This window comes from Eubalaena glacialis, chromosome 4 (genome assembly GCF_028564815.1).
Source record: "Eubalaena glacialis isolate mEubGla1 chromosome 4, mEubGla1.1.hap2.+ XY, whole genome shotgun sequence".
Classification (NCBI taxonomy): domain Eukaryota; kingdom Metazoa; phylum Chordata; class Mammalia; order Artiodactyla; family Balaenidae; genus Eubalaena; species Eubalaena glacialis.
This window is the reverse complement of record NC_083719.1, coordinates 174,297,095-174,323,329: the sequence shown is the minus strand read 5'-3', so window position 1 is coordinate 174,323,329 and position 26,235 is coordinate 174,297,095. Positions and strand designations below refer to the sequence as shown.

Below are 26,235 nucleotides of genomic sequence, written 5' to 3'. Positions count from 1 at the left end.
AGTCTCCTTGTAGAAGACTTAACTTGTTCTGGAACGATTCACTTGACCTGCACCCCTCAGATATGTCAACAGACATAAGAGGCTCCCGCCCTCAGGAAGATGTGACAAGGCTGGCTCTTTTTTTAAATTAAAAAAAAACATTTTTTTTTTCTTTTTAAAGCCTGGTTCTTTACCAGTAGAAGCTTAACTAGGTGTTGCCTTTGGCACTTTCACCCCCCACCCCATACTGAACAACAATAAATGTTTGTGCTGAGCTCCTTCTTCTTGGTGACAAATATCATTCCAGGTGAAGGGGTTCCATCCTCCAGACATCACAGCCATAGGGGAGACTGAAAATAAACAGGTAAACCAACAAAGCAAGTTGATGCTACGAAGGAAATAAAGAGGGCTGGGGGCGGAGCACCAACTATTGATCCTTGGGGAAGTCAGGGAGGTCTTTCTCAGGAAGGGATATTTGAGCCAAGGCCTGAAAGAAGTGAAGGAGTCGTCCGTGCGAAAAGCTGCGGGCAGAGGGAACAGCACAGGCAAATCCCCCGAGACAGGGCTGTGTCTGGCAATTGGGAGAAAGGAGGCTGGTGTGGCTGGAGCTGAGAGAGAGTGGGGAAGAGGAGGGAGATGAGATGGGAAGGTGGGGTGAGTCCTGCAGGGCAGGGGGACCCACTCAAGGCTTGAGAGCAGGGGAGGTAAACGATCCGACTCAGTTGCCAGCAGTGTCACTGGGATTGCCTTTTGGAGTATGGACTCCGCAGTCAACCCGTCCTGCCTAAACTGCCCCTAAATCCATGCCCTGATTCTCTCCGTACAGCCAGGCCCAGTATAATCATTCTCAGCCCCCTAGTACTACCATTTTTACAGATGAGGACACTGAGGCTTAGTAACTGCAGAAAATCTAAAGTATAGGTGCCTAGGACAAACTGGTCCCCAAAACCTAATTGTTGAATAAAATAAAAGAGCAAGGTGTGTGCGGGGATGGATAGCAATCCAAGGAGGGATTCTGAGTCCTTCGATTACACTTTGGTCAAATTCAATTCCTGGTCTCTCTGAGCCTGTTTCCCCACCTGGACAGCGCGGAGTGTTTTAACTTCTCTGTCCCTTTCTTCTGCTCCCTCCCACTTCAACTTCGCAGGAGGGAGGCAGAGAATGTGGACTAGGAGAGCGTCTTCAAACCACAAAGCGATGTTGAAGGGCCTGACTCTCCCTCAGGCGAAGCGCGTCTAACCACGCGCGGACCGCGGGTTCTGGCGCGCCCTGGCGGCCGAGCAACTCCTGACTGACGCCGCCAGACCCACATGTGAAACCGAGGACTCCATTTTTCGTCTGGGCAACGGCCATCTTGGTAGAGACAATAGTCCAGATTGTAGTTTCTGCTCTCCTCTCCTGACTAGCTAACGTATGAAGTGAGCGCAAGGGATGAGGGTTTATAAAATATTCTCTTCTTGAAGACAAAAAGAGACGGCTAACGCCCTTGGCTTGGATTGGAGCAGTATCTCCTCTACCAAGATGGCGACGGAGCCGAGACGTAATCAGCACGCGCCCCCCTGGGGCTCAGCGCGCAAGCCCTGGGGTGACGTCACGGAGGTGCGACCGGGCCGGCGCCGGGGGAAGGAGGTAGGAGCGGCAGCGGCGCGGGCGGAGCCGGGGGGCGGGGGGGCCCAGTGGGGCTGCTGGGCCTGGGACCACCTCCCCGGGAGGGCTGGAGATGGAGTGCTCGGAGACGGAGGCGCTTTTGACCACCGTCTCCAGGGCTCCCGCAGGGGCTATGCCCATTTCCCGGACCGGACGATTGAGACCCAGAGGGACAGCGTCGTGCTCGAGGCCACCTATCTCCGGTCCTGCTCCTGAGCAGCTTACAGGCCTGGGGGTGACAGAGCTGGGTACGGACGTCCCTGGCCTCTTGCAATGGGATCAGGGCTGGGGAGAGGGACGACGGGCTGGGGGAGCCTAGAAGGGGGTAGCGGGAGGACTTCTTGGAGGAGGCAGCGTTGAGTTTCATCTTTTATTCTCTTTCTTACTTTCACATCCAATCAACCACGAAGGTCTTGATTCCCCCCTAAGTGTACCCACCGCTTAGCCAAAGCCACTCCTTAGACCCCCTGTTTGAGCTCCATGCTTCTGTCTCAATCCTCCAGTTCACCTCCTTACCAACCCCAGAGGGCTCTGACGCCCTCCGCACCTTCCCATCACCCTGGAATACAAATCCCGTCTTCCCAGCCTGCCTCCCCCACACCCCTGGGGGCTTGGATCTCCCCACTCCCGTAAGTCTTTCCTTTGATGTCTCCTTCAGGAAGCCCTTTGACACCCCCTCCCCATCCCTCCCCAGGCTGGGTCAGAAGCCCCCTCCCGACTTCCTCAGCGTCCATATGGCCCCATCACAGCTCTGATCTGGAGTTACCACTCTTATTGTCTATCTCCCAACCAGCCTGGGAGTCCCATTCTGTCAGGAAGCCCATCAGCACTGCCTCTTTCCCCAGCATCCCACACATAGTAGGTGTACAGTGCGTGTTTACTGAATGACAAAGTGTATGTGTGTGAGTGTTTATCAAACAGAGGAGAAAAGCTGTCTGTATTAGCTCTGGCTGCCATAACAAAATACCACTGACTGGGTGGCTTAAACAACAGATTTATTTGCTCACAATTGTGGAGGCTGGGAAGTCTAAGATCAGGGTGCCAGCCAGTTTGGTTCCAGGTGCAGGCTTTCCTCCTGACTTGCAGATGCGCACCTTCTCACTGTGTCCTCACATGGTGGAGAGAGCAAGCTCTGGTGACTTTTTCTCTTCTTATAGGGACACCAGCTCTACTAGATTAGGGCCCCACTCTTAAGACCTCATTTAACCTTTATCACCTCCTCACCGGCCCTGTCTCTTTTTTTTTTTTTTTTTAAGGATAAGGTACCATTTTTTAAAATTAGTTAATTTATATTTTGGCTGCATTGGGTCTTTGTTGCTGCGCGCGAGCTTTCTCTAGTTGCGGCGAGCGGGAGCTACTCTTCGTTGCGGTGTGCGGGCTTCTCATTGTGGTGGCTTCTCTTGTTGTGGAGCACAGGCACTAGGCGCGCGGGCTTCAGTAGTTGTGGTGCGCGGGCTCAGTAGTTGTGGCTCACGGGCTCTAGAGCGCAGGCTCAGTAGCTGTGGTGCACAGGCTTAGTTGCTCCGCGGCATCTAAGAGGGATCTTCCCGGACCAGGGATCGAACCTGTGTCCCCTGCATTGGCAGGCGGATTCTTAACCACTGCGCCACCAGGGAAGTCCCAGCCCTGTCTCTAAATACAGTCATATTGAGGGTTAGGACTTCGACATATAAATTTTGGAGGGATATAAATATTCAGTCCTGGCCTGAAGAGGGGGTCAGAAAAGCCCTGTCAGGCTTTGGGATGGAATTGGGGGTCTTAAGCAACACGAGCAGGAGGAGATGCTGGGGCTGAGTCTCTGTGAGTGGGCAGGTTTTCACAGGAGGAGGGGACAGAGGAGGGTGTATCAGGTGAAGGCATAACAAGAGCAAAGGCTCAGAGGCTGGAGAGGGAAGTGAGTGGGAAGAGAAGTGAGAAGCTGAGTTTGGACACAACACAGAGTGTGAAGTAAATACTGAGGGAACCCTGGAAATAGATGCTTGTTCATTCATTTGCGCAAAACATTTTTTGAGCCCCTACTCTGCAGGGCACTGACTGAAGCAGTCCCAGCCCTGCCCTCATAGAGCTCCCAGCCTGGTGGGGAAGATGGACATTTGTCGAATAATCCTGTAAATGAACATAGATAGCAACCTAAACAAGTACCTCAGAGAGAAGTTTATGGTCTGAGAGTCAGGGGGTGTGTCAGGGAAGGCTTCCTGGAGGTGGCAACACCTGAGCTGAGCCCTGAAGTTGAAATAGGAATTAACTGGGTAAAAAGAGGAGCAAAAGTGGTGGGCAGAGCAAGTGCAAAGGCCCTGAGGTGGGAACATGCTTTGTAGGCTTGAAAAAAGGCAAGGAGGTTGGTGTGGCTGCTGCTGAGAGAGTGAGGGGGAGATGGAGGGAGAGGTGGCATGTGGGGAGTTTCCTCACCTGACACTTAGACTGTGACCCCCACCCACTTCTTAGTGCTCTTCTGGGGAATCCAAGTGAGGTTTTCTGTTGGGTACATTGTAGATGCTCAGTAATGAATGCTTGATTCAGGGGGCCCAGGAGCAGCTGGGAGAAGTACAGGATCAGGCTGGCATATCCAGACCCGCCGTGGCAGCTCTTGCATCCTGTGCAGGGAGGGACTGGAATCAACCCCGCTTCTCAGATGAGGAAACTGAGGCTTAGGGGAGCATTTCAGCCACGATTGCAGAGCCAGGACTCAACCCTGAGTCTCCTGGGTCCATTGATCTCCCTTACTTTGCCCTGCTCTGCCCCATGGGATTCGCTCCCCAGTCTCAGCCTGGAGGAACTGCCTCTCTGTGTCACGTGAGGGGCACCAGTGGCCTCAGAGACCTGATCTGCATTGATGTTCCCTGAGAGGCCAGCTGGGACCCTGTGGTGGGGCAATGGTTAGGAGGACGAAGTTGGGACTGAGGGGCTGGGCCTCGGTTGGAATCCGGGCCCCTCCCCTAACCCACTCTGTGGCCCTGAGCATGTCACTTACCCTCTCAAAGCCTCAGATTCTTCATCGGTAAAATGGGGAGAAAAGTACCTGGCCTTGCTACTGCCGGGGGATGACATAGTTTAGACTACATGTCAGTCAGCATTCCGGTTATTATTGCCCAGCTCCATCTGACTCCAAACCTCTGGCTCTGCCCATTGCACCATCGTAATTCCCTCAGCCCCTTGCCCACCCACATGACAGCGTAAATCAGAATGTGTTCATGCCCTGCTCAGAGCCGCCTAACAGTTCCCTGGTGCCCAGAGAATAAAATTCTTGCTCTTTCTCATCCCTCCTTGTCAGCCTCACACCCTCCCACTCACTCTCTTCCCTCCCCTTCCCCCTTGCTCACCCACACCGGATTCAGTTGCCTCCATGCAGCCTGTAGCGCATGGCCTCGTTCCTGCCACAGGGTCTTTGCACATCCTGTGCCCTCTGTCCAGAAGTCTCAACCCTTCATCCCCACCAAGCTGCCTCCAACCCATCCTTCAGGTCTCAGCTTGGCTGTCACCTGCCAGGGTTGTGAGAATTCACAAGACGCTATATGTAAAGCATTTAGCCCAGCGTGCATGACCGCTGCAAACAGGAGCTGATAGGGCTCAGAGATGGGAGCCCCCTCCCCCATAAGCCACACAGCTAGGAGGTTGGTGGTGGGGGGTTGCCTGGTGGTCCTGAGTCAGGATGGCCCCACATTCTTTCCCCTTCATTCTCGATGCTGGGCCTACTTCTCCAAGGTTCAGCAAGGGTCTGAGCTGAAGATTCTCAGTGGGGAGAGGACAACCAGGAGTGAGGGACATCAGCCCATTTCCCAGATGAGGAAAACTGAGGCCCGGAGAGCTGAAGGCTTGCCCTGACCGCACAGTGCTTATGTCCTCAGTCAGTACTCTGGAGGTGGGGTGATCTTAATTTCTTGGCTTCCCTTCCTCACCTGAAAGGCAGGCTTTGGAGGTGAGACTCCAGGCTCAGCCCTGTGCAACTTAGCCAGGTACCTTGACTTACCCACCTTCGAAAGGGAATAAGGGCAGTCCCCGTGTTTAACGCTTTGAGAGCATTCAATGTAGTTGGGCCATATAAAATGCTTAGTAGGGGACCGGGTGTGGGGAGGGTGGCACCTCCCATTTGGTGTCATCATTTCCCCAGCACCCAGTATGGGACTCACACAGACCAGGTGCCCACTGGACAGCAGCTTTACGATTGTTATAAAATCTCCTGGCTGTGCGAGCCTGGGCTGGATCATTGGGAACAGTTCACGGCAGCTGCTAACCCAGGGCGAGGGGGATTCGGCCTCAGGGCTGTGGGGCCGTGACACTGAGGCCTCATAGCCGGCAGAGTGGGAGGGTCCACACACAGACTGGCCCACAGGGATCTAGAGCAACATGACTTGTAAGAGCTGAAAAGTAGAAACAACCCACGTGTCCATCATGGACAGATGGATAAACAAAATGTGGCGCATCCATACAATGGAATATTATTCAGACATAAAAGGGAATGAAGCACTGACAGATGTTCAAACATGGATGAACCTCGAAAACATGATGCTGAGTGAAAGAAGTCCAGAATAGGCAAGTCCATAGAGACAGAAATTAGATTAGTGGTTGCTGGGGGAGGGGAGGTGGGGAGGGACTGCTCACGGGGACGGGTCTCCTTCTGGGGTGATGGAAATGTTCTGGAACAGACAGAGGTGGCGGTTGCACAACATCGTGAAGGTGCTAAATGCCACTGAACTGTGCACTTTAAGATGGTTCATTTTGTATTTGTAAAATTCACCTCAGTAGATTTTTTTTTAAAAGAGAGATTAATAAATCTCTTTGGATTAATAAATCCAAAGCCCTTGTTTTATAGACAGAGCTATTGAGGCCCCAAGGGGGTCGTAGCTGCACAGGTGTGAGTCTGGGGCTGCCGAGGGTGGATGCCCCAGAGTCACTGGTCCCTGCCCTCCACTCACAGCGTTCTGAGGGATGCCCAAGAAGTTCCAGGGCGAGAACACTAAATCGGCAGCGGCCCGGGCACGGAGGGCTGAGGCCAAGGCAGCAGCTGATGCCAAGAAGCAGAAGGAGTTGGAGGATGCCTACTGGAAGGATGAGGACAAACACGTCATGAGGAAGGAGCAGCGCAAGGTGGGTGGGCCCTGGGCTCCCGCGCCCCACCCATGAGCAAGGTGGGTGGGCAACACAGTAGAAGGTGGTGAGAGGCCCCTGGGTCTTTGGCCTGAAGGGTGAGGAGTCATTGGACATGGAGCAAGGGCAAGGAGGGAGACAGAAACAGAGGCAAAGGCTCGTGCAAAGGCCCTGGGGTGGCCAGGACTTGCCACATTTAGGGAATGGCAAGCCCTCCACGAGCTTGTTTCTCTCCTTCGTGTGATGCCAGGGTTGGTCTAGACTGGCAGTACCTCACTCTGGAGCGATTCTGCACCCAGGGGACACTTGACAACATCTGGAGACATTTTTGGTTGTCACAACTGGCAGCTGGAGGGTGCTACTGGCATCTGGTGGGCAGAGGCCCAGGATACTGCTCAACACCTGGCAGCGCACAGGATGGCCCCACAGCAGAGTGAGCCAGCCCGGCTTCAGCAGTGCCGAGGCTGACGCATGCTGATAGATCCTGTTTCTGACCTGCTGACCCGGGGCCTGCAGGCATTTCCGGGTGTTTATAAAAACACAAAAGAGGGCAAGGATGGTTGACTGTCTCCTGTGGGGCCGCAGCGCCACACACACAGTGGGTGCTTAATTGGTGTCTGGGAGTGGTTCAGGGCTGATGCTGACCCTCTTGGCCCAGTAGGTGGCACCAGAAACCATTCTTAGCCTCTTCTAGTCCCCCGGGCTGGTGAGAGGCTCCAGCTGGGACTGTTAAAAGTTCTGGAATAGCAGTGGTGACACACCATCCCTGCATGCCCAGTTCAGGGGGCGCCTGGGCACTTTTGTGAGTTTTTCCCATTGTCTTTCTGTGCAGGGCTGGATCCTGCCTTGTTTTTAGCTGGAATTGAATATCCCTGGTTCCCTCCCCTCAGTGCCCCCAATGTTGCACTGGGTCCATGGAGGTCTTTAAATTTTCTTTTTGACTGCCAACATTTTGACAATATAGGAAAGTTGAAAACCAAAAGGAAAACTAATGTCTGCCAGGGATCCATTATCTAGACAGAAAAGTCAGAGACCTTTCCACAGTCCCAGAGGCAGCAGCCCAGCCCAGGGCCCCAGGAGCCCTCCCCAGGCCTGCATCTTGGGCCTCGGTGTCATCCCCATCCTCTAAATGAGGAAACCAAGGCACAGACAAGGCAGGAAGTCCAGGTCACAGGGCTGTGAGGAGGGGCTGGAGCCAGGCTGGCGCTAGCTGAAGCCAGGGATCTGCCCTCTGGTTTGTGATGAGGTTTGACTAATAGCCTTGCAAGCGTCCATGCCCCAGGGGTGTGGCCCAGGGAGCATTTGCCTGTCCACTCACCTATGTAGCACACACCTGGAAGAATGCACAGGGCAGAGGTCCGACAGGCAATAGCGGCCAGACAGGCTCTCAAATCTACTCGACCCTGTCGCTGTAGCACAAAGCCACCATATGCAAATAGGCTAAAACTTTACCAAAACAGGTGGAGGACCAGAGTTTGCCAACCCCTGCTCTCTAGAACATTCCCAGCCCCCGTGCCCCTCCCAGGCAGTCCCCCCTCCTGAGTGTTTTACCTGGAGCTATTGATGGTTCTCCTTCCCAATGGGGTGGTTTTCTGGGTTTTGTTTATCCCTCTTCCTGCTGATGGGTGAGGGGGGCCCACAGTCTACACAGCATACCCGGGCCCTCTTTCTTTCCTTATGTGACAGCTGCTTTAAAAAGATACTGTTTTTATGAAAAAGAAACAAATCCACATTTGTTCCAAAACACTAAAAAATACCCAGCACCTCCCACCCATGTGACACCAAAGGCTCTTCTCACCCAATGCCATACCCTAAAGGCCATGTCCTCCGTTAAATGGGATCGCACAGCCAGATTTCTGCCAGCCGCCAGGCATCAGCCTTGGGCTGGGCCGTAATTCATCACCTCGCCCAGAGGTTGGCATTTCGTTTCCATTTGTTCCATATTAAGCAACTCGGCAATGAGCACCTGACTCTCTGGGTTCCATCTCAATTATTTAGGAGGCTCATTTTTGATGGCTCCAGAATATTCCGCCCGCAGCCTCATCCTTCACCCATCACCAGATGCTGCCAATTGCTAATTGGCCTTTTTAAAAACTGCGAGCGTCTTTTTCAGAAAAGTCTGCTGAATGTCAAAGTATAAACGCTCATGTTCCCGCCTCAGTCCCATGTCCCTAGAGACTAATGGCCCCATTCTGCATGTCCTTCCTGAGATTGGAGCCTTCTGGAATTCATTCACTCATTCATCCAGCATACTTTTACTTAAGCACCTACTGTGTGCTGGGCCAGGGCCTGCCTCCTGCCTCAGGGACTAACCAGATAATCGGAAGACTAGAAAACAGGGGTTTGTGGAACACAGGAAAGAGCCGTGTGGTAGAGCAGGACAGGGAGCCAGGAGCTCAGGATGAGCCAGAGTTAATCAGGAAAGGAGGCCGGCAGTGGTGCTCCAGCAGGGTAGAACAGCTAGTGCAAAGGCCCTGAGGCAAGGCCGTGCTGTGGACAGGGTGAACATGGGCTGTACACGCACCACGCAGTGGTCGGGGAGCCTCAGGAGGACATTACTTCTGACCGATGGGGTAACTGAGACTCAGAGCACGATGGCGCTACCCCAGGCGTCTGACCACAGACATGGGATCTTAGCAGCTGTGCCCAAACAGCCTTGATCTTTAACCGCCACCGTCCCTGCCCCCCCCCCCCGGCTTCTTTCCTATCATGCAGGCAGGTTGGAGGTCAGAGGCCCAGTATGTGTCCTCAGGAACCCCTTTTCTGGGGCACTTGGCCCTGTCACGGGGGGCACTGCAGGCATAGGGACCGTCCCTGAGGCCTGGCGGGCAGATGGCAGAGTTGCAGGCAGTGAGTGGGCAGGTGGGAGTGCCTGCAGTGCAGGGCCCTTTGGGGGTGCTGGGCGGGAGGTGGCAGAATATTCCAAGCCTACGGCCACACAGCCACACTGCACTACAAAGGAACCAGAGCCTCGCTCTGTCCCTGGAGCAGTGGAGGGGCAGCGGCCAAGGACAAGTCCTACAGGCCACATGTCCCCTCGACCAGCTGGCATCCGGGCCTCCCTGGGGAACCAAGGTGGGATCAGTCCCAGCCCCTGTGACGCTCAGCTGGGAACACTTCGATGGTGCCTCCCAAGGTCTCCTGGCTCATAAAGGCAGAAACGCTGTCCCAGCTGGCAAATGGGTCCAGACCCCAGTGGCTCCTGTTGCCTTTGGAATCCAGTACAAACCCCTCCCCATGCCCTTGAGGCTCCCCATGGTACCACCTCTGCCCTCCCCACGTCTTTGTCCTCCACACTTCGCCTCCTCCCTCCAGCCACACCAGCCTCTGTGCTGTTCCTCTGTCATGCTAAGTGGTTCCTGCCTCAGGACCTTTGCACCCACCATTCCCACCACTAAGGACTCTCCTCTTCCCCAGCTCTTTTCCTGGCTAGCTCCTCCTCCAGCCCAGGTATCACTTTTTCTTCAAGAGCCACCCACCCACTGCGTTGCCCGAGGTTCCCTGTTGTTCCCTAGTCATATAGGATGGGAGCCCCCAGGTAGGCTCGTGCTCCCATCCGTGTTCCCTACGCCCATCACGGGGTCTAGCACACAGCAAGGCCTCCATCCACACTGGTTGAGATGCAAACTGGACCCCATGCCGGTGGGACGAGGTCCACTCCTGACTCCCAATCCCCCAGGAGGAGAAGGAGAAGCGGCGCCTGGAGCAGCTGGAGCGCAAGAAGGAGGCACAGCGGCTGCTGGAGGAGGAGGACTCAAGGCTTAAGGGCAGCAAGGCCCCGCGAGTGGCCACCTCCAGCAAGGTCACCCGCGCCCAGATTGAGGAGACGCTCCGCCGAGACCATCAGCACAAGGAAGCCCCGGACCCAGGTGGGGGCCTCGGCCCACTCTGGAGCTGCCCTTTTACCTGATACAGTAGGCAGTGGGCCTACCCCCTGGACTGAATCCAGACCCCCCTCCTCACCTCCAGAGAAGCTGCCTGGGCTCTGCAAGGTGAAGGGTGGGTGGGCGGTGTCTCGGCAGGCCTGGCTCTGAGCACGGACGCCATAGGCACACACGTGTGTAATTACTCTGCACCTGACCCTGGCTTGTGCTCCCCGGGGTCCCCACAGCTGATGTGGTGCCCCGAGGTGAGGAGACAGCAGCCACGTATGAGGTGTCTCCTGAGTGGTGGGCTGCAGGGAAGTTAGTTTGGGGACTGGGCGGGCAGGACTGGCCCATCCCGAAGGTAGGACTGGGCGGAGAGCTCAAGTTGCGTTTCCATCCTCCCCCATCCTTCTCTGCCTGCCTCCCTCCCTTTCTCCCCTGCTTCTTCCCCTATGGTGTCTCTCATCTCCATGGAACTCTGCGTCTCTGCTTATTTCTCTCTGTTTCTGTTATGTCTCTGTCCCCCGGCCGCTCCCGCCCCCAGCCGAGAAAGCCAAGAGCCACTTGGAAGTGCCGTTGGAGGAGAATGTGAACCGCCGCTTGCTGGAGGAGGGCAGCGTGGAGGCGCGCACCATCGAGGATGCCATCGCAGTGCTCAGGTACGGGGCAGGGCCTAGGTCTTTGGGGTGGGGCTTGGGGCCCGGAAGGGAGCTTGAGCCTCTGGGGGCGGGGCGGGCCACGCCCCACCCCCCCTTGACGCCTGCGTCTTTACCAGCGTGGCGGAGGAGGCGGCAGACAGACACCCTGAGCGCAGAATGCGGGCGGCATTCACTGCCTTCGAGGAGGCGCAGCTGCCACGGCTCAAGCAAGAAAACCCCAACATGCGGCTGTCACAGCTGAAGCAGATGCTCAAGAAGGAGTGGCTGCGTTCGCCGGACAACCCCATGAATCAGCGCGCCGTGCCCTTCAACACCCCCAAGTGAGCCTGGAACTGGGGGAGACGCCCCGTGGGCGGTCAGGGTCACGACCCCACACGCCCTTCCGCTGGGTCAGCTCCGAGGGTTACAGAGATGTCTGGGGGCCACGGCGCGTGTCCTGGGGGCTAGGAGGCATCACTGGCCACACCTCCCACCCGAGGGTCCCTGCTCCAGTGACACCTCTCGCCCTTCCCGCACGCGCCAGTGTCCTGGGGCTGAGTGCCCAATAAAGGCAGTCGGTGAGGCAGAGTGTGCACTTGAAGTCTACGTGACTGGGTGGGTGGTGGGAAAGAAGGGCTGGAATGAGGTGGAATGCACAGGCCACAGCCAGAGAAGGGGCCCCCAACCGCGTTCCTGTCCTAGCAGGCTAGCTGAGAGCTGTGCTCGGCTCCCGGCTGGGCCAGTTATCCAGTGAGAGACCTGTACCATCATCCCCGGAAGCCTTGCTGGGGGTAGCTCAGAGAGGTTGAGGCACTGGCTCCACGTCACACAGCACTTCAGAGGTGGAACTAGAGGAGAGCTGGAGGCGAGTTGTTGGCACCCTGAGATTCTGGTTCAGAGTCAGCAGCCAGGTCACATACTGTGCTTGGGGTCAGGCGATGCAGGCTGCTCTGCTGTTATTCCAACACGGGAGGCCTCTGGAATAACAGCGCAGGCTTCCTGGTGGAGGGTTTCTTTAGAGCAGGCCTTAGTGGAAGATGAGTCAGTTTCCATCGCAGAGGCAGGGCACTGGGCAGGCAAGGGCCTGGAGGCTGGAGTGGGCAGGTGGATCCGGGTAGAAAGGAGTATCCCATCGGAGGCCGAATATCTGGGAAGGGCTGGGTGAGAGCTCAACTTGTTTCTGGCTTCCTAGAGCTTAGTTGGCCTCAGGGAGTCAGTGGAGAGGAAGGGTAGCTGGGAGATGGGCCCAAGTGTCTGGGGCGGGGTCCACGCATTTACCAGGTCACTGCTATGGGCTCCCATCCAAGTGACACCCTCCCTGCACTCACAAGCCTGCCCCTGCACCTCTGGCCCCTATCCCCCCTCACTGTCCACCAGCCCCCCAGCTCTGGCCCCACTATCTCCTTGTTCCCAACTTCTCCAACACAGCAGACTTGTTCCCTCTCAGGCCTATGCCAAGAACTCTATTCTCCCAGGTGTCAGGTCTCGGATGCAGATCCTCACAGATGTCTCCAACTCTGTGGGGTCACGGCTGAGCCTAAGGGAGCCAGGCTCTGCTCAGAAGTAGGGAGGTAAAAGTCTTCATGGAGGGAGGGCCTTGAAGGATGGGAGTTCTCCACACAGACAAGGGACAGAAAAGGCTGAAGGGACCACACATGCAAAGGCCTGGAGTTCACAACTCCTGTTCCAGTGGTGGGGGGGGGGGGTGCCATTAATAATTGGGTACAGCTGAAGTGCAGTATGGCAGGTACCTGAAACAATGGTAGCTGACATAAAAACTAACCAACATATATTGAGAACTGGCTTAGTTTGGGGATTTCCTCAGGAACCAACTCTGAGACAAGGACTAGGGGGCATGTGAGGGATCTAGGATGGACCCCAGGAAAACCCCATGGGGGTTGAGGGAAGTGAGACGGAAGGAGCCCTACAGGGGGTGCCAATGAGCTGAATCCTCACCAGGGAGGACTGTGAGAAGAATCCATTGTGAGATGCTGTGCGAAGCATCCACTGGATGCTGGGCCCTGGCCTAGTACATGGTAATGTCATTTCACTGAGCCCCGGGGACAGCCCTGTGTTATACTGATCTTCTTTCTAGATGGGAAAACTAAGTCATCTGCCTGTGTCACATAGCCAGGAAGCACCCAGACTGTTGGTAAGCCAGCGGGGTGGAGGTGGGGCCCGGAATTGGGGCTTGAGGTGTCAGCCGAATAACGGGTGGAGGAGCCCAGATGGCTCCCCACAAGTGGAGCCATTTGAGCGCCCCCTCTTACCTCTGGGGGCCTTGGGCCAGGGCCTTAATGGGTCTGAGCCTGTTTTCGCCTATATAAAACAGGACTGAAACAGTATCTAACCCTAGGCCATCTCGAGAATCAACGAGATGGTGCCTAGGAAGGGCAGATGCTGAAGAAGAGCTTGGCAAAGGAACCTCCTGCATGGCCACGTTGGGGTATTTGTGGCCGGCGATTAGGGAAGGTCGGGGACCAATGGTGATTAACTGGAGGGAAGAAGCCAGCGGAGCGTGCAGGGCCTTGGACGCCCCGCTGAAGAATGGGGCGATGAATGGGACTTCACCCCAGGGCGACGGGGAGCCATGGCAGGTGTGTGAGCAGAGAGGAGGAAGAGCACCGGAGCTGCGCGTGGCAAGCTCTGCTGGGGACTTGTAGGGGGACTGCTGGTAGGCCAGAGAATGAAAGTAAAACTCAGGACAGGTGCTGAGAGGGCCGCCTTCATTCCTCACACATAAAGACAACGGTAATAACGACTGTTCTGTTTCAAAGAAAATCCTCTTCTGTCGCTTTCTGGCCTCATCCCCGCGGAATCCCAGGCTCGCGCATGCGTGCAGGCAGCAGGGAATCCCCGGCTTCGCCGCAGTGCGCGGGAGGGGGCGTGAGACGGGAGTTCCGTGCGCTCCCAGCCCTCCCCGCGCGCGTTGCCTTGACGACCAGGCGGTGCCGCGGGGACGCCGGACACTCACTGCGCCTGCGCGGGGGTTGTCTCAACGGCGCCAGGGCTTTCCCGTCGTGCGCGAGTCGGGGAGGGAAAGCCGCGCCCGGCACGCATGCGTGGACCCTCGCCCGACCCCCGCCCTGTGGGCCAGGGAATCCTCACCTGCCGCAGTGCGCACTGGGGGCGGGGCGGGGCGGGGAAACCGGCTCAAACTGGAGTGGGGTTCGCTGAGGCTTGGGCTGGGGAGGGAGCGAGCGCGGGGTCTTCCCCAGGTTCCCGCTCCGGCCCTCGCCGTCGCCTTGGCAACCGGGCGCGCCGGCCGCAGTGCGGGGGCGGCGGCAGCCTCGGGGAAGCCGGGCGGCTCTGCGCCTGCGTGGGGCTCCGCGCCTGCGGCTGGGGTTTCCCTTCGTGCGCCTGAGGGATCGCTGTGGGGGCGGTGTGTGGGGAGGACTGGAGAAGGTGGGCGCCAGGGAAGGGGGTGAGCGCGGAGAGAGGGGCTGTGGGATAGGGGAGGATTGTGGTGGGAAGAGGAGGCGGAGTGGGTGCCGAAGAAGGTAGGGGGAAACGGGAAAGGGTGGGGGTGGTGGGGAGAGGGGTACCGGAGGAGATCGGAGGAGGGGGTAGTGAGGGAGAGAGTAGAGGGAGGGGGACAATAGAGGAAAAGGAAGGAAGGGAGGAGGAAGTTGGGGAGCAGTTAAAGGACACGGAGAATATGAGGGAAACAAAGAGAAGCTTATTGAAGGGAACACGGTGGGGTGTAGAGGTGACTGGGGGAGAGGATGGACACCTTCAGGACAAAGCAAACCCCAGGTTTGCTGAGCCAGGAAATCCAAGTCTAAGACTTCCAGATTTAGAAAAAAAAAAAGGTACAGGACACACCAGTTAAACTTGACTTTCAGTTAAGCAATGAATAATTTTTAAGTATGTCTCATTCCGTGCACTGTTTTTACTGGCAGCCCTAATCTTGGTCGGACCACGTCCCTCTCCTCCCTGCCCTCCCCCGCCCGCCCCCCCCCCCCCGCCTGTCCCTTGAGCCTTTCTGAAAGCCACTGGGACCTCTCAGATGATGCCTTTGTCTCTCACTTCCCTGGTGCCCCACAGCCCTGCATACTGGTGCCCTCCCATGCCATCTCCCATCCTCCTGGCTTCGAACACCACCTTGAGGTGGAGTCCTGGCCAGGCAGTGAAATGCTCAAAGGCACGGCTCCCACAGCACCTTCAGGTTCTCCTGCGGGCGCTCGCGCTCTCGCGCTCTCTCTCTCCGCCCCCCGCCCCCCATAGCCCCTCCAAACCCTCTGCCTTGGGGCCTGGCCCTGCTGAGGTGACATAATGTCCCCGCCCATGCCAGCTGCCATCACCTCCTTCTCCCTGAACTTCCTGGGCTCCTTACTCTCAGCCTGCGACCCAGGAAGTTCCTACTCCAGACTCCCCCTCAATCTCTGGGCACATAAGCATATAGTAGATACTCGGAAAAACATTGGAGGGTAGTTTTATGGAGGCAAGTACTGGGGGGAGTACTTGATTTTTCAACACAGACAGCTGCATTTTCCATCCCTTAGGGGCACACACCCTCTCCGAGCTTTTGTACCCTCCAGCAAAGCAATTTTCCTTTTATCCTCCCCTTTGGTTTCAAAAAGTATAAGATAATAAAACATTATGGGAAAGCTAATAACGGGAAAGGTCAGCCCCTGAGAGCCCCTGTAGCTGGGCTGCCCCTCACTGCCTCCCCCTCTCCCCACTTCTCATCTTTGCTCTTCATATTTATTTCCCACTGGAACAAGTCGCACCTCCCGCCTGGCTTCTGCTTAACAGGCCAGAAACTTGGCCCCATGGATCATTTTTCCCAGGAGCATGTTATTCTGGTAATGGGCTAAGCAGTCCTCAGATGGGGAACATTTGAGCCCGATTGTGCTTTTAGTTTCAATGTCCTAGGCGACGCCCCTGCAGAATCAGGCCCTGCATCTTTTGTGCCATGTCCTAGGGGTGCTTTCTGGGGCAGCTCACTGGGCAGAGGGTGATGCCATCCCTTTATTTGGAGCTGGGTAGCTCCTGTGGTGGTGCTGGATCAGAGTTGGCCCCCTCCTCTCATCAGCCAGGCCCAGGTTGCACCGGGGGCCCCCATTCCCCTGGGGGAAACAGAAGGTGAATAAGTGAACAGACCGCTCCCACCAGGAATGAGGACAGTAACCTAGGATGATGTTGCCAGATAAGGAACGACTCTAGGCAGGAGGTGACATTGGACCGGGCTTCTGAAAGACAATAAGAGGTGAGGAGAGCCAGGAAAGGGTGATCCTGGAAGAAGGAACAGCAGATGCAAATGCCCCGAGGCTGGACAGGGTGACAGCTGAAAGGCTGGGGTAAAGGGCCCCCACGTGGGGGCCGGACCATGTGGCCCTTTCAGGAGGGGACGAGTCAGGATCCTCCTCTTGGTTCAAGCAGGAGATTGCCTGTAATGTGGGGCAGGACGTGACCAGTCAGTCACATGGGTGAGGATGGAATTCTGTGGCTGCATCACAGAGAAGGGACTGTGGGGAGACACTGGGGACACATGAGCTGCGGGACTGGGAGGGGACGTTCTGGGGGACCCACAGGGCAATTGTGGGTGTTCAAGGGCGGGGGACACCCCAAATGATGCGTGCCCTGCCACCACTGGCTCGTGACTCTCCCTCACACGGGCCTCAGCCTCCCACCAAGGGCTGGAAGCCACCCCCAGGGAAGTGTTGGGTGAGGCCCCTCCTCTGTCGAGTCCCCGCTGTTCCCGCAGCCCTCCCCCTCTCTGCCTCCACAATGCAGACCCCAGAGGCCCCCTGCCGCTTTGTTCTCTTTCCCTCCACACATGGTCACGGTCACGCTGGCGGCTCCCTCTGAGCGCGGCTTACACACATAATGGGAGGGGGGAGAAAGCGTTCCCAGTCGCCCCCGCATCCGCCCCCGCGGTCCGCCTCCCCCAGCCCAGCCCGCACCGCGGAATCCCCGCCTCAGGACCCCGCCCGGGAGAGCATTACCTTTCGCGAGATGCTCGGGGTGGGGAAGGGGGAGGGCTATTTTTAGAATGAATGGAAGAAAAGAGGGGAAAATAACAAAACAAAAAAAAGGATGGAGGCTTGTAGAAGCCTTCTGGCTCCCAAGAGGAAAGCCCCCTCACCCCAGGCCAAGGCAGAAGGGGGTGGGGGCTGTTTCAGAGACGGGGCGGGCAGAGCAGCGGGGGCAGAAGGCGAAGAGGGAGAAGACAGTGGTCTGGGAGGGCGCCGCGCTTCCTGGAGGTAAGGGGCAGAGCTGGAGGAGACCAGGAAGACGTAGCCGGCAGCCCTACAGACTCCCGAGAGCTGTAGGGACCCCAGAGGTGGGCGCTGTCCAATCCAGACACTCCGACAAACAGACTCGGAGAGGGGCCTGGGCAGAGCCAAGGTCATTGGAGGGCTGAGCCTTAGACTCAGTCTCCCATCCCCTAGTGACCCAGACCTCGGGAGCCGCATTGTTCTAATTTGGCAGAGTGACCTTCACAAACCCTGCCATCCAGGCCTCTGCGGTTCATGTTCGGCGGGGTCCCGGAATCGTGCGGGAAGAGGGCGGATATCAGGATATCACTATGCAACAATAACACGGAGAAGTTTTCTGTGGTTTGTTTTCTGACCACCCCGGGTCCCTCCTCCCTCACTGGGACCTTCCAGCCCGGGCAATATCACCAGCTGCTCGAAACCCCCGGGTTCCCCCTGTAACTCCAGGCCCACTCAGGGTATGTGTGTGGGGGGAGGTTAATTGCCTTCTTCTGTCTCCCTGGCCTCTGCTCCTTCCCCGGACCCCGGGAGCGGCCCCCAGAGTGAGGGGGGCAGCCGTATTCTGTGCTGCTGGGTCTCTGGGCCTTGGCCAGAGGCTCCCCCTGTCTGGGTCTCAGTTTCCCCATCTATGAAATGAGCGCCGCGGGGTAGCAGCGGCAGAGGGTCCTCCCGGCTCTTTGAGCATCCTAGGAGATTCGCTGGCACGCCCCTGCGAGGAGGGGGCTTGCGCGAGACCAGAACGGGGATTCCCGCCCCCCACTTCTAGAGCAGCGTGGCGGGGGAGGGGGTCGCGCGGTGGCAGCCTCCGGCTACCTCTCCCTCTGCGCGGTCGGCGCCCCCTCCCCGGGCGGCAGGGCGGGGCCCAGAACGGCGGGGAGGGGGTCAGCTCTGCGGCGGCGCGCGCACACCCTCCCGGCTCACACGCCCTTGCCCGGCGGTGCACTTGTCTTCGCGCTCGGGCCAGGCGCGGGGGCTCCAGCTGCTGCGGCCGACTCCGGCCGGTGAGTAGGCAGTAGGGGGGTGGGTTACAGGGTGGAGGTCTCAGCGGCGCTCCCCTTCTCCTCGGTGGGAGTATAGGTCTGGGTTTGCCCGACTCGGGGAATTCAAAGGGGGAGCTGCGGGAGGAAAGGAAACCCCTTCCATTCTCCCCCAACATCAAGCCCCGAGTCAGCTCCAGGGCCCCCAACCCCTGGAGAAGGGGGCTCCCGCTCCCGGAATTTGGGATGCGGAGACATCCTCCCACGGAGGAGAGGGTGGAGACATGGGCACCCTCCTGCGCCGCCCTCAGTGTGTGTTGGGGGGGGAGGACTGGTCCCACTGCCCCTCCCCATTACCTCCCCCTCCCCCCAGGCCTTTCTCTCCCAGTGTGTGGCAGGGATTCCCCCGGCCGGCCTTGCTGCAGAGTGGAAGGGAACCCCCTCCTGCCAGCCTACTGTGCGTTTGAGCGCCTGCTCTTTGGAGCTCACGCTCTTCTCTCTTCCCTAAGCTTCTTCTCCTACCCCCACCCCCATTGACAGGGAGAGAGGCCCAGAGAGGGTTAGCACTTAGCCAAGGTCATGCAGCTGGGCAGGAGCAGAGCCGGGTTTGTGGCTCACTAACCTCAGAACCCAGCGGATGGTGTCAGCTCTAGGGTCCTCCGCTCCCTGCATTTAACCACAGGTGTGAGGGCCCTGTCTGGGGGACCCTGGAACTGGAGGAGGGTTTCTCTCACTCTCCCCAAGTCTCTCCACCGTGCTAGAGGCCCAGACAGGAGTGAATGGAGAAGCCCCACCACCACCACCACCTGGCTCCTTCCTTTTGGCTCCGAGGTCCCTCATGCCCTCTAGCCCCCCTCCCCAAGCCTGCCCAGGACCTTGAAGGAAATCCCTGGGGCGTGGAGGGTATTCCAGATGGGCAAGCCGAGCATCGTGAGCCCATGGAATAATGTCCAGTCTGATTCACCCACCTGCTGGTTGACCTTCTACCATCCCCCTGCCCTACCAGGGCCAGAGTCAACTCCCAAGTCCCCCTGGCTAGAAAAGGCAGCCCCTGAGCCATGCAGGCGGCCATTGGCTCCCACCCCAGACGCTGGCAAAAGAAAGGACAGCTGTGATGTTCACAGCCAGCTGAGTTTTCCCTTCAGTCCCATTCTGGGGTCTCCCCCACCCCTCTGCACCATGGGGCTGCCCTGTGTCCCCTTCTGCCCTCTCCTCCAGGGCAAGACCTGGGTACTGTGGTCATATGGGGATTCTGGAAACAGCCCTGTATAGACAGCGAATACTGTGAGGGAGCTACAGTTCCCAGGGCAGCTGCAAAAAGGGGAGGATTTAGGGGCGGCCAAGAATAGAGCCAGTCAAGCCAGAGGTTCCTGACTCCTTTATCCTCACACCAGCCCATCCTAGCCTCACCCACCCAGCTCTCCCTGTGGTGAAGGAATTGGTGGGGGCGAGGGGGGGAGAGGAAGACAGGGAGCAGCCTGAGGAAAGGCAGATAGAGCCTTCAGTGTCAGGGGAAGGAGGGGGGCCTCCAGGGAGGGGGCCTGGTATGGGAGGAATGTATCAGCAGAGGTTCACCAAGGGGCATGCGGGAGGAAACAGGGCTCCACTGGACAGACAACGCCACTGATCCTGAGTTTCCCTAAAACTTACAAGGTAACCCAGCTTGTCAGAGTGTAGATCTGTTCTAAAGACCATTGCCGTCTGGGAGCTGTCCGCCCCCTGCCCTCCTGGGGCCCTGCTCCACCCCACAACCCATGTCTGGTCCTTACAGGTCAGGGGGGAAAGAAAAGCGGCCACAACCCCCTGCCAGCCAAGTGGTAGCCCAGCGGGACTGAAGGGGACAGGCCGTTTGGTGGTGCCTCATCAGGAAGACCGCTGCACCCGAGGGAGGGTGAGTGAATCGCAAACTCAGGTCACATTTGGGGGTCGGGGGCAGGGGGCCAGGAGTTGGATAGAAAAACTGGTGACTTAAGATAAAAGTGCCAACCTTTGAAACAATACTAATAATTTAATAATTATTATTATTATTATGACTATGCGTTCTAGAGCCCCCCGGAGAGTCACTATCCACTTTCTTTGATCACTGGTGGTGGGGAACCTGCTCAGAGAGGCTCAGTGATCCACCCAGAGTCACACAGCCAGAAGGAGGGAGTTGAACTGGGTTGGAGGGACCCTAACCCCCACAGTCTCCACCACCCAGATCCCGTGGCCTCACTCCCTGGGGACAACCCTCGGGGAGCAGCTCCTTTGCTTCTTCTTTCTCCTGCAAATGTTGATGGACATTCTGGCGTCGGCAGTGAGCTGCCGATGTGGAGAGGACAGAAGTGCCAGTCCCAGATGTGTGGGATCATTTAGTCAAGCAACAAAGACTAAGCAGTTGTGGTATGCCGGGCCCGGGACTGGGCACTGAGAACACAGCAAGGACTGAGGCAGGGCCAAATATGCCCTTGTGATATGTGTTGGGAGGAAAATAAAACACGGAGATGTATTAGAGAATGACTGGGGCATAGGGGAGGCTCCTGTAGTTGGGCAGAGGGACCTCTCCAGGGAGCTGGCCATGAGCTAAGACCTGAAAGAGGAGGAGTAGCCAGCCAGGCAAGAGCTGGGAGAGCGGCATACCAGGCAGAGGGAACAGCATGTGCAAAGGTCCTGAGGCGGAAAGAAGCTTGGCATGTCTGAGGAACAGTGAGGAGGCTGGTGTGGCTGGAACAGAATGAGCAAGGAGGAAAGTGAGGGCAGGGGTGTCTGCAGGCAGGGGCTGAGGTGAAGGAGTGGACTGCAGAACACTGGGGAGCCATGGAGTGTGTGTGAGCAGGGGAGAGACATAGTCTGATTTATGATTCTCAAAAGCCCCTGTGGCTTCTGTGGAGAACAGGGACTATTGGGGCAGGAGTGGAAGTGACAGAAGGCCAGAGGGGAGGCCAAAGGGGCATCTGAGTAGTCAGCTGGGCCAGGACCAGGGTGGGGTCTCAGGGATAGGGAAGAGTGGGCAGATTCTGGGACTGAGCTGGCCATGGAGGACGAACTGTTTGTGGCCAGGTTTCTGCCTCATGCTGAGGGACCATGGGGAGGGAAGGAGGGAGTCACTGTGCCTGGGGAAATCTAGGAAGGCATCCTGGAGGAGGTGTTCTTGCTCTTTGAGCTGGGTCTTGAAGGGTAAATAGGAGCTTGCCAGTGGCCAGTTGGAGCCATGCCCGGGATCTATTCATACAGATGCCATGCAGGCCACGGGGAGCCACTGAGCACTAGGAATTAGCAGCAACATGATCATACTTTAGCAACGAAGGATCCCTCCAGGGGCCTAGCAGAGACTGGACTGGAGCCCGAGAGGTCAGGAAGGAGCTTTTGAAATGGTCCAGGTCATGATCAGGCCAGTAGCAACTGGGAGCATCCAGTCAGCCATCGCAGTATGCCTGGCACGTTTAATGGGGATTAGCTCCCTAGCCCCTCCCCCTGCCCTTGGAGGGTCCTCGTTGCCCTGCTGAGGAAACTGAGGCTCAGAGAGGGACAGTCTGTTGTCCATGACCACTGTATGAGTTTCCAGGGGCTGCTGTAATAAATGACTACAACCTGGGTGGCTTAAAACAACAGGAATATATTCTCTCACATTTTGGAGGCCAGCAGTCTGAAATCCAGGTGTTGGCGGGGCCACACTCCCTCTGGAGGCTCTGGGAGAAGTCTCTTCCAGCCTCTGGTGGCACCAGATGTTCCTTGGCTTGTGGCTGCATCACTCCAGTCTCTGCCTCTGTCTTCATGTGGTCTTCTGCCCTGTGTGTGTGTCTGTGTCTTCTCACGTGGTCTTCTTATAAGAACACCAGTCATCGGATTAGCACCCACCCTAATCTAGTATGACCTCACCTTAATTTAACTACATCTTCAAAGACCAATAACGTGGCCAAATAAGGTCACATTCTGAGGTCCTGGATGAACTGGAATCTGGGAGAGATACTGTTCAAACCAGAACAGCCATGCAGCAGGGCGCTGTGCTTGACGATCGAGCCTTTGCCCCAGGGCTTATGCCAAGGCAGGGGCTGTAGGGATGGGGACAGAGGGGTGGCCTGGAGAGAATTTAGGTGGACAGGCCTGGGGTCCCGTTGGATGTGGGGGACTCTGGGGTGGAAGAGTTAGTCTGGAGCCTTCCAGATCGAGAGTGAGGAGGGAGGGAGGAGAAGTTAAGTGTCTGGAGCAGGGATGCTGCTGCCAGCTGAATGAACAAGACAGCCCCAGGGCAGGTCCCCTGGTGGATGTGGCAGGGTCTCCCAGACCTCGGCTGCTTGTGGGAACTCCGTGCTAATGACAAAGCCGATTCCCTGCCTTCGTGTCACCCCCAGGCTCCCACCTCCTCCTTCAGAGTACAGACTGAGGGCTCCTCACTGGGCTGCCTGTGGCGAGGACCAGGGGATGCCAGGCACAGTCCCTTTCCACCCCTCCCTAGCCTCATTTCCGCTGTGAACCATCTGCAAGGGCCAGTTGTATATATTTATTGATTCAAGGTCTCATCTTGCCCACTGGCCTGAAACCGTGAGTTTGGGGGATTTTGTGTGACTTTGTCCACAAGTATCCCCCTCTTGGGGTGCAAACCCTGCCTACAGGAGGTGCTCAGTGAATGCCGATAGAATAAATGAAGCTTCTCCAGGTCCCTGAATACTGGAGAGCCCAGGAACAAGCCCTCTGTGATGCCTGCCCCAGCTCCCCCCGCCCCCCCCCGACCTTCCTGTCCCCTTCCTGCCCTCATAGTTCACAGGACACTAGAGGGCTTAACCCTCCATGAGTCCTCCCACACACAGCCCTGTGAGTGGGACCCCTGCCTGGCTCTGTGACTCGCCCCACCCTGTTTACTCCTTCTCTCCAGCCCCACTGGTCTCCCTTCTCTTCCTCCAACACACCCTCCTCTGTCTCACCTCAGTACCTTTGCCCTTGCAGTGCCCTCTGCCAGGTGAACCCTTCTCCAGCTCTTCTGGGATGGCCCATTGGCCCCTTTCAAATGTTCTCTTTTCCAAGAGGCCTCCCCTGACCATTGTAGTTAAAGGCTCCCCATCCCTGTTCCTATTTTTCTCAACTTCATGGGATCCTTTTCCAGTGCTTTTGTGTGGAAGCCTTAGTAGTCCTTTACGTGAAGAGGTTTGTTCCCTTCCTCTAGAAGATCAGCTCCAAGAGGAGCAGGTTTGTATCTGTCTCAGACTCTGCATCCCCAGCACCAGACTTAGAGAAGGAGCTCAGTGGGTATGTGAATGAATGAATGAATGGGTGGATGAATGAATGAATGAATGAGAGAGTGAGTGAATACCTTCCCCACTCTGCCATCCCCACAATCACAGGGGACTCAGGGTCCCGCCTCCTTCCAGGCAGTCATTGGTTAGACCCAGGATGGGTCTGAGATTTCTGTGAATGCGCAGCTTGGGGGTGAGGGGGGAGGTGGCCAGTCTGCCCCTCCTCAGGCCACTGCCTCTGGGTCCTTCAGTTCCTGGGAGGTTCTCCCAGGTCTCCTGCACCCAGACCCATGGCAACTGCCCTGAACTTGTGGCCCAGCCCTCGGGCCCCTGGAGGAGGGGCTTTGTGTTTAGCCTCCACCCCCTCACTGGTCTGTAGGTCATCTTCTGGTGCTGAGTCCTGAGGGCCTCCCAGCTGAAGTTCATTTGCATGTTCCTCGGGTCCCTTCCAGCTGACTGTGGGCTGTTGAGAGGCTGTCTGGAATGGAGACTCAGGTATATCCCACCCAGAGCTCCACTTTCATCCACCCTCTACCTTTGTCCACCAATGCCAGCCTTGTCTCAGAGGGGTGAGACTCAAGCAGATAGCATGGCCAACTTGGGCAGGAGGTGATCGGTCACCAGATTGACTATCAGCTCCTTGAAGAAGGTCCCTGATCCCTCAGGGCAGGTGAGCCCAAAAGGGAAATAGGGATGTTTCCAGAGAGAGAAGGTAGATGCAGAGCCTACAGGGCCTGGGTAGGGGGGCAGGGCTGGAGAAGCCTCTGGGGGCTGTGGCCCATGCTTTTGTGAATTTCTGGATGTTTACCTGTTGGACTTGAATTCAGAAAGCATCAGATGCTGCAGGGACCCCACAGCAGTCTGTGCAGGCCAGGGTCAACCTGTAGGCACGGTGAGAATGCTTCTCGTTGGGCAGGGACCCATACGGGGGCAGGCTCAGGCTGTCAGGGGACAGGGCATTGAATGCGGCACAAGGATGTGTGCCAGACCCCGAGAGAGATGTGGGTGGCTTCATCACTGTTGTGCTTTAGAAAGAGCCCCCAGTGGCCCAGGCAAGGGAACAGCAAGTGCAAAGGCCTGGAATGAGCTGAGGGGAGTCTGAGGAGGCCTGGGATGGGGGGCTGGTGAGTGGATGAGTGGGATGCAGGATGGAGCATGGTTGAGAATGCGTCCCTTTAGGGTTCCCACAACCCCACTCCTGGAGCCCCTGTGGATACAGCAGGGTATGGGTGGTCCCCAGGCCTCTACTTCCCAACTATCACAGACCTGTGCACTGTCACTGTGGCTAGGCCTTCTTCAGGGTGTCCCCGACAGCCTGGGCTAAAGAACAGGCTCTCGAGAGGAGGGAACAGGAGTCCCATCTGCTGACCCCTGGCCATCACCTGGCTGTGCTCAGCCTCACCACCGTCACTGGCCCATGACACTACCCCCTGCCCAAGCAGCTGTCTGCTCATGTATTCATTGAGCCCAGCTATTTTCTGGGTACCGCAGAAGAAACAAAACAGATCAGCTGCCCTCAGGCAGTGATGAGCAATCAGATGTTCCTGACCTGGTCCAAAGCTCAGGGCCAGGAATAAAACAGATGGGCGACTGGGAGAGAGATGGGGGGAAGCTGCTGCCCCCAGGAGCCCCTGGGCTGGGGAGGGCAGAGCCAGACTCAGTGACCCAGGTGACAGGGTGACAGGGTGGGGACAGGGTGAGGCTGAGGTAGTGAGGCTGCCTGGGAAAGGAGGAGGTAAGGGCTCCCCACTTTCCAGTCCCCACGGCTCCTCTGAGCTGCCATTAACATTGAATGAATGTTGCCCAAGGCCATCCTCAGTGCCAGGGGAAAGGGGCACCGTTTGCGGGACCCCCAAAATAGTCTCCTGCTGTTCTGCCATCCTGGCATTGGTTTGGGGAGTTAGGACTGGGGGAGGGGGCTAAGTCTGAGTGGGCCCTCTCCTTCCAAAGAAGATGACCTTTGCCCCAGCAGGCACCCCCTCCACCCCTGGAAGCCCCCATACCCAACTCCGAGGCATCTTCTACTTGCCAACATCCTGCTTCCCACCCCAAGACTCCCCCACACGGAGAGGACTTTGATGAGGTCATTTCAGGAGGGAGATGTCCAGTCACTTTGCAAAGTTGTCCCCTCAGCAAGTGCGTGGTGTGATCAGCCCCCAGGAGCGCAAATGTTGAGAGGTGGCTGGAGTTTGGGGACCTGATTTTGGAAAAGGGGTGGTTAGTTCTCAAAGGCTGTCGAGGTCGGGAGTTTTCGCTTCGCTAAGGTCCTCTCCACGGCGCGGGGCAAGGGTGAGTTTGAGGAGCAGCAGCTCGCTAGGGAGCGAAGGGGAACCGGGGAAATGAGGGATCTTTAAATAGAGGCGGGGCTTGCGGGGTCGCCGGGGGCGGTGCCAACCCGGGCTCGGCCAATCGGCTGCGCCGCCGGCGTCGCACCGCCCCCTCCTCTCCCTGCCCGGGCGGGCGCTCGCCCCCCGGCCGGGCCCGTGGGCAGGGCGGCGGGGGATGCGCACGCTGCCACCGCCCCCGGCCCCACCGACCCGGGGCCTCGCTCCCGCCCGCTGCTGCCGGCCCCGCCCGCGACCCCGGCCCCGGCCCCTGCCTGGGGGTCC

The 26,235-nt window shown here is 57.4% G+C and overlaps 1 protein-coding gene across 2 annotated transcripts; it reads left to right on the top strand.

Moving 5' to 3' along the window:
• Positions 1–1,566: 1,566 nt before the first annotated feature.
• CCDC124 (coiled-coil domain containing 124) lies at positions 1,567–11,803 on the top strand. Of its 2 annotated transcripts, none has more exons than XM_061188641.1 (5): positions 1,567–1,608; positions 6,542–6,711; positions 10,391–10,580; positions 11,122–11,236; positions 11,353–11,803. In XM_061188641.1, the coding sequence occupies exons 2-5, from the start codon at positions 6,553–6,555 to the stop codon at positions 11,558–11,560; spliced, it is 672 nt and encodes a 223-aa protein (XP_061044624.1). In that variant the 5' UTR covers positions 1,567–1,608; positions 6,542–6,552; the 3' UTR covers positions 11,561–11,803. The 2 variants fall into 2 exon arrangements, with proteins under 2 accessions (XP_061044624.1, XP_061044623.1); XM_061188640.1 differs by lacking the exon at positions 1,567–1,608 and adding an exon at positions 1,668–1,874.
• The last annotated feature ends 14,432 nt before the right edge of the window (positions 11,804–26,235 follow it).

Excerpts from the sequence above, each read along its gene's own strand:
- CCDC124 (XM_061188641.1), top strand. The coding sequence starts at position 6,553 with ATGCCCAAGAAGTTCCAGGGCGAGAACACTAAATCGGCAGCGGCCCGG. Across the intron at positions 10,581-11,121 it reads CAAGGAAGCCCCGGACCCAG|CCGAGAAAGCCAAGAGCCAC; the intron begins GTGGGGGCCTCG and ends TCCCGCCCCCAG. Across the intron at positions 11,237-11,352 it reads GATGCCATCGCAGTGCTCAG|CGTGGCGGAGGAGGCGGCAG; the intron begins GTACGGGGCAGG and ends CGTCTTTACCAG.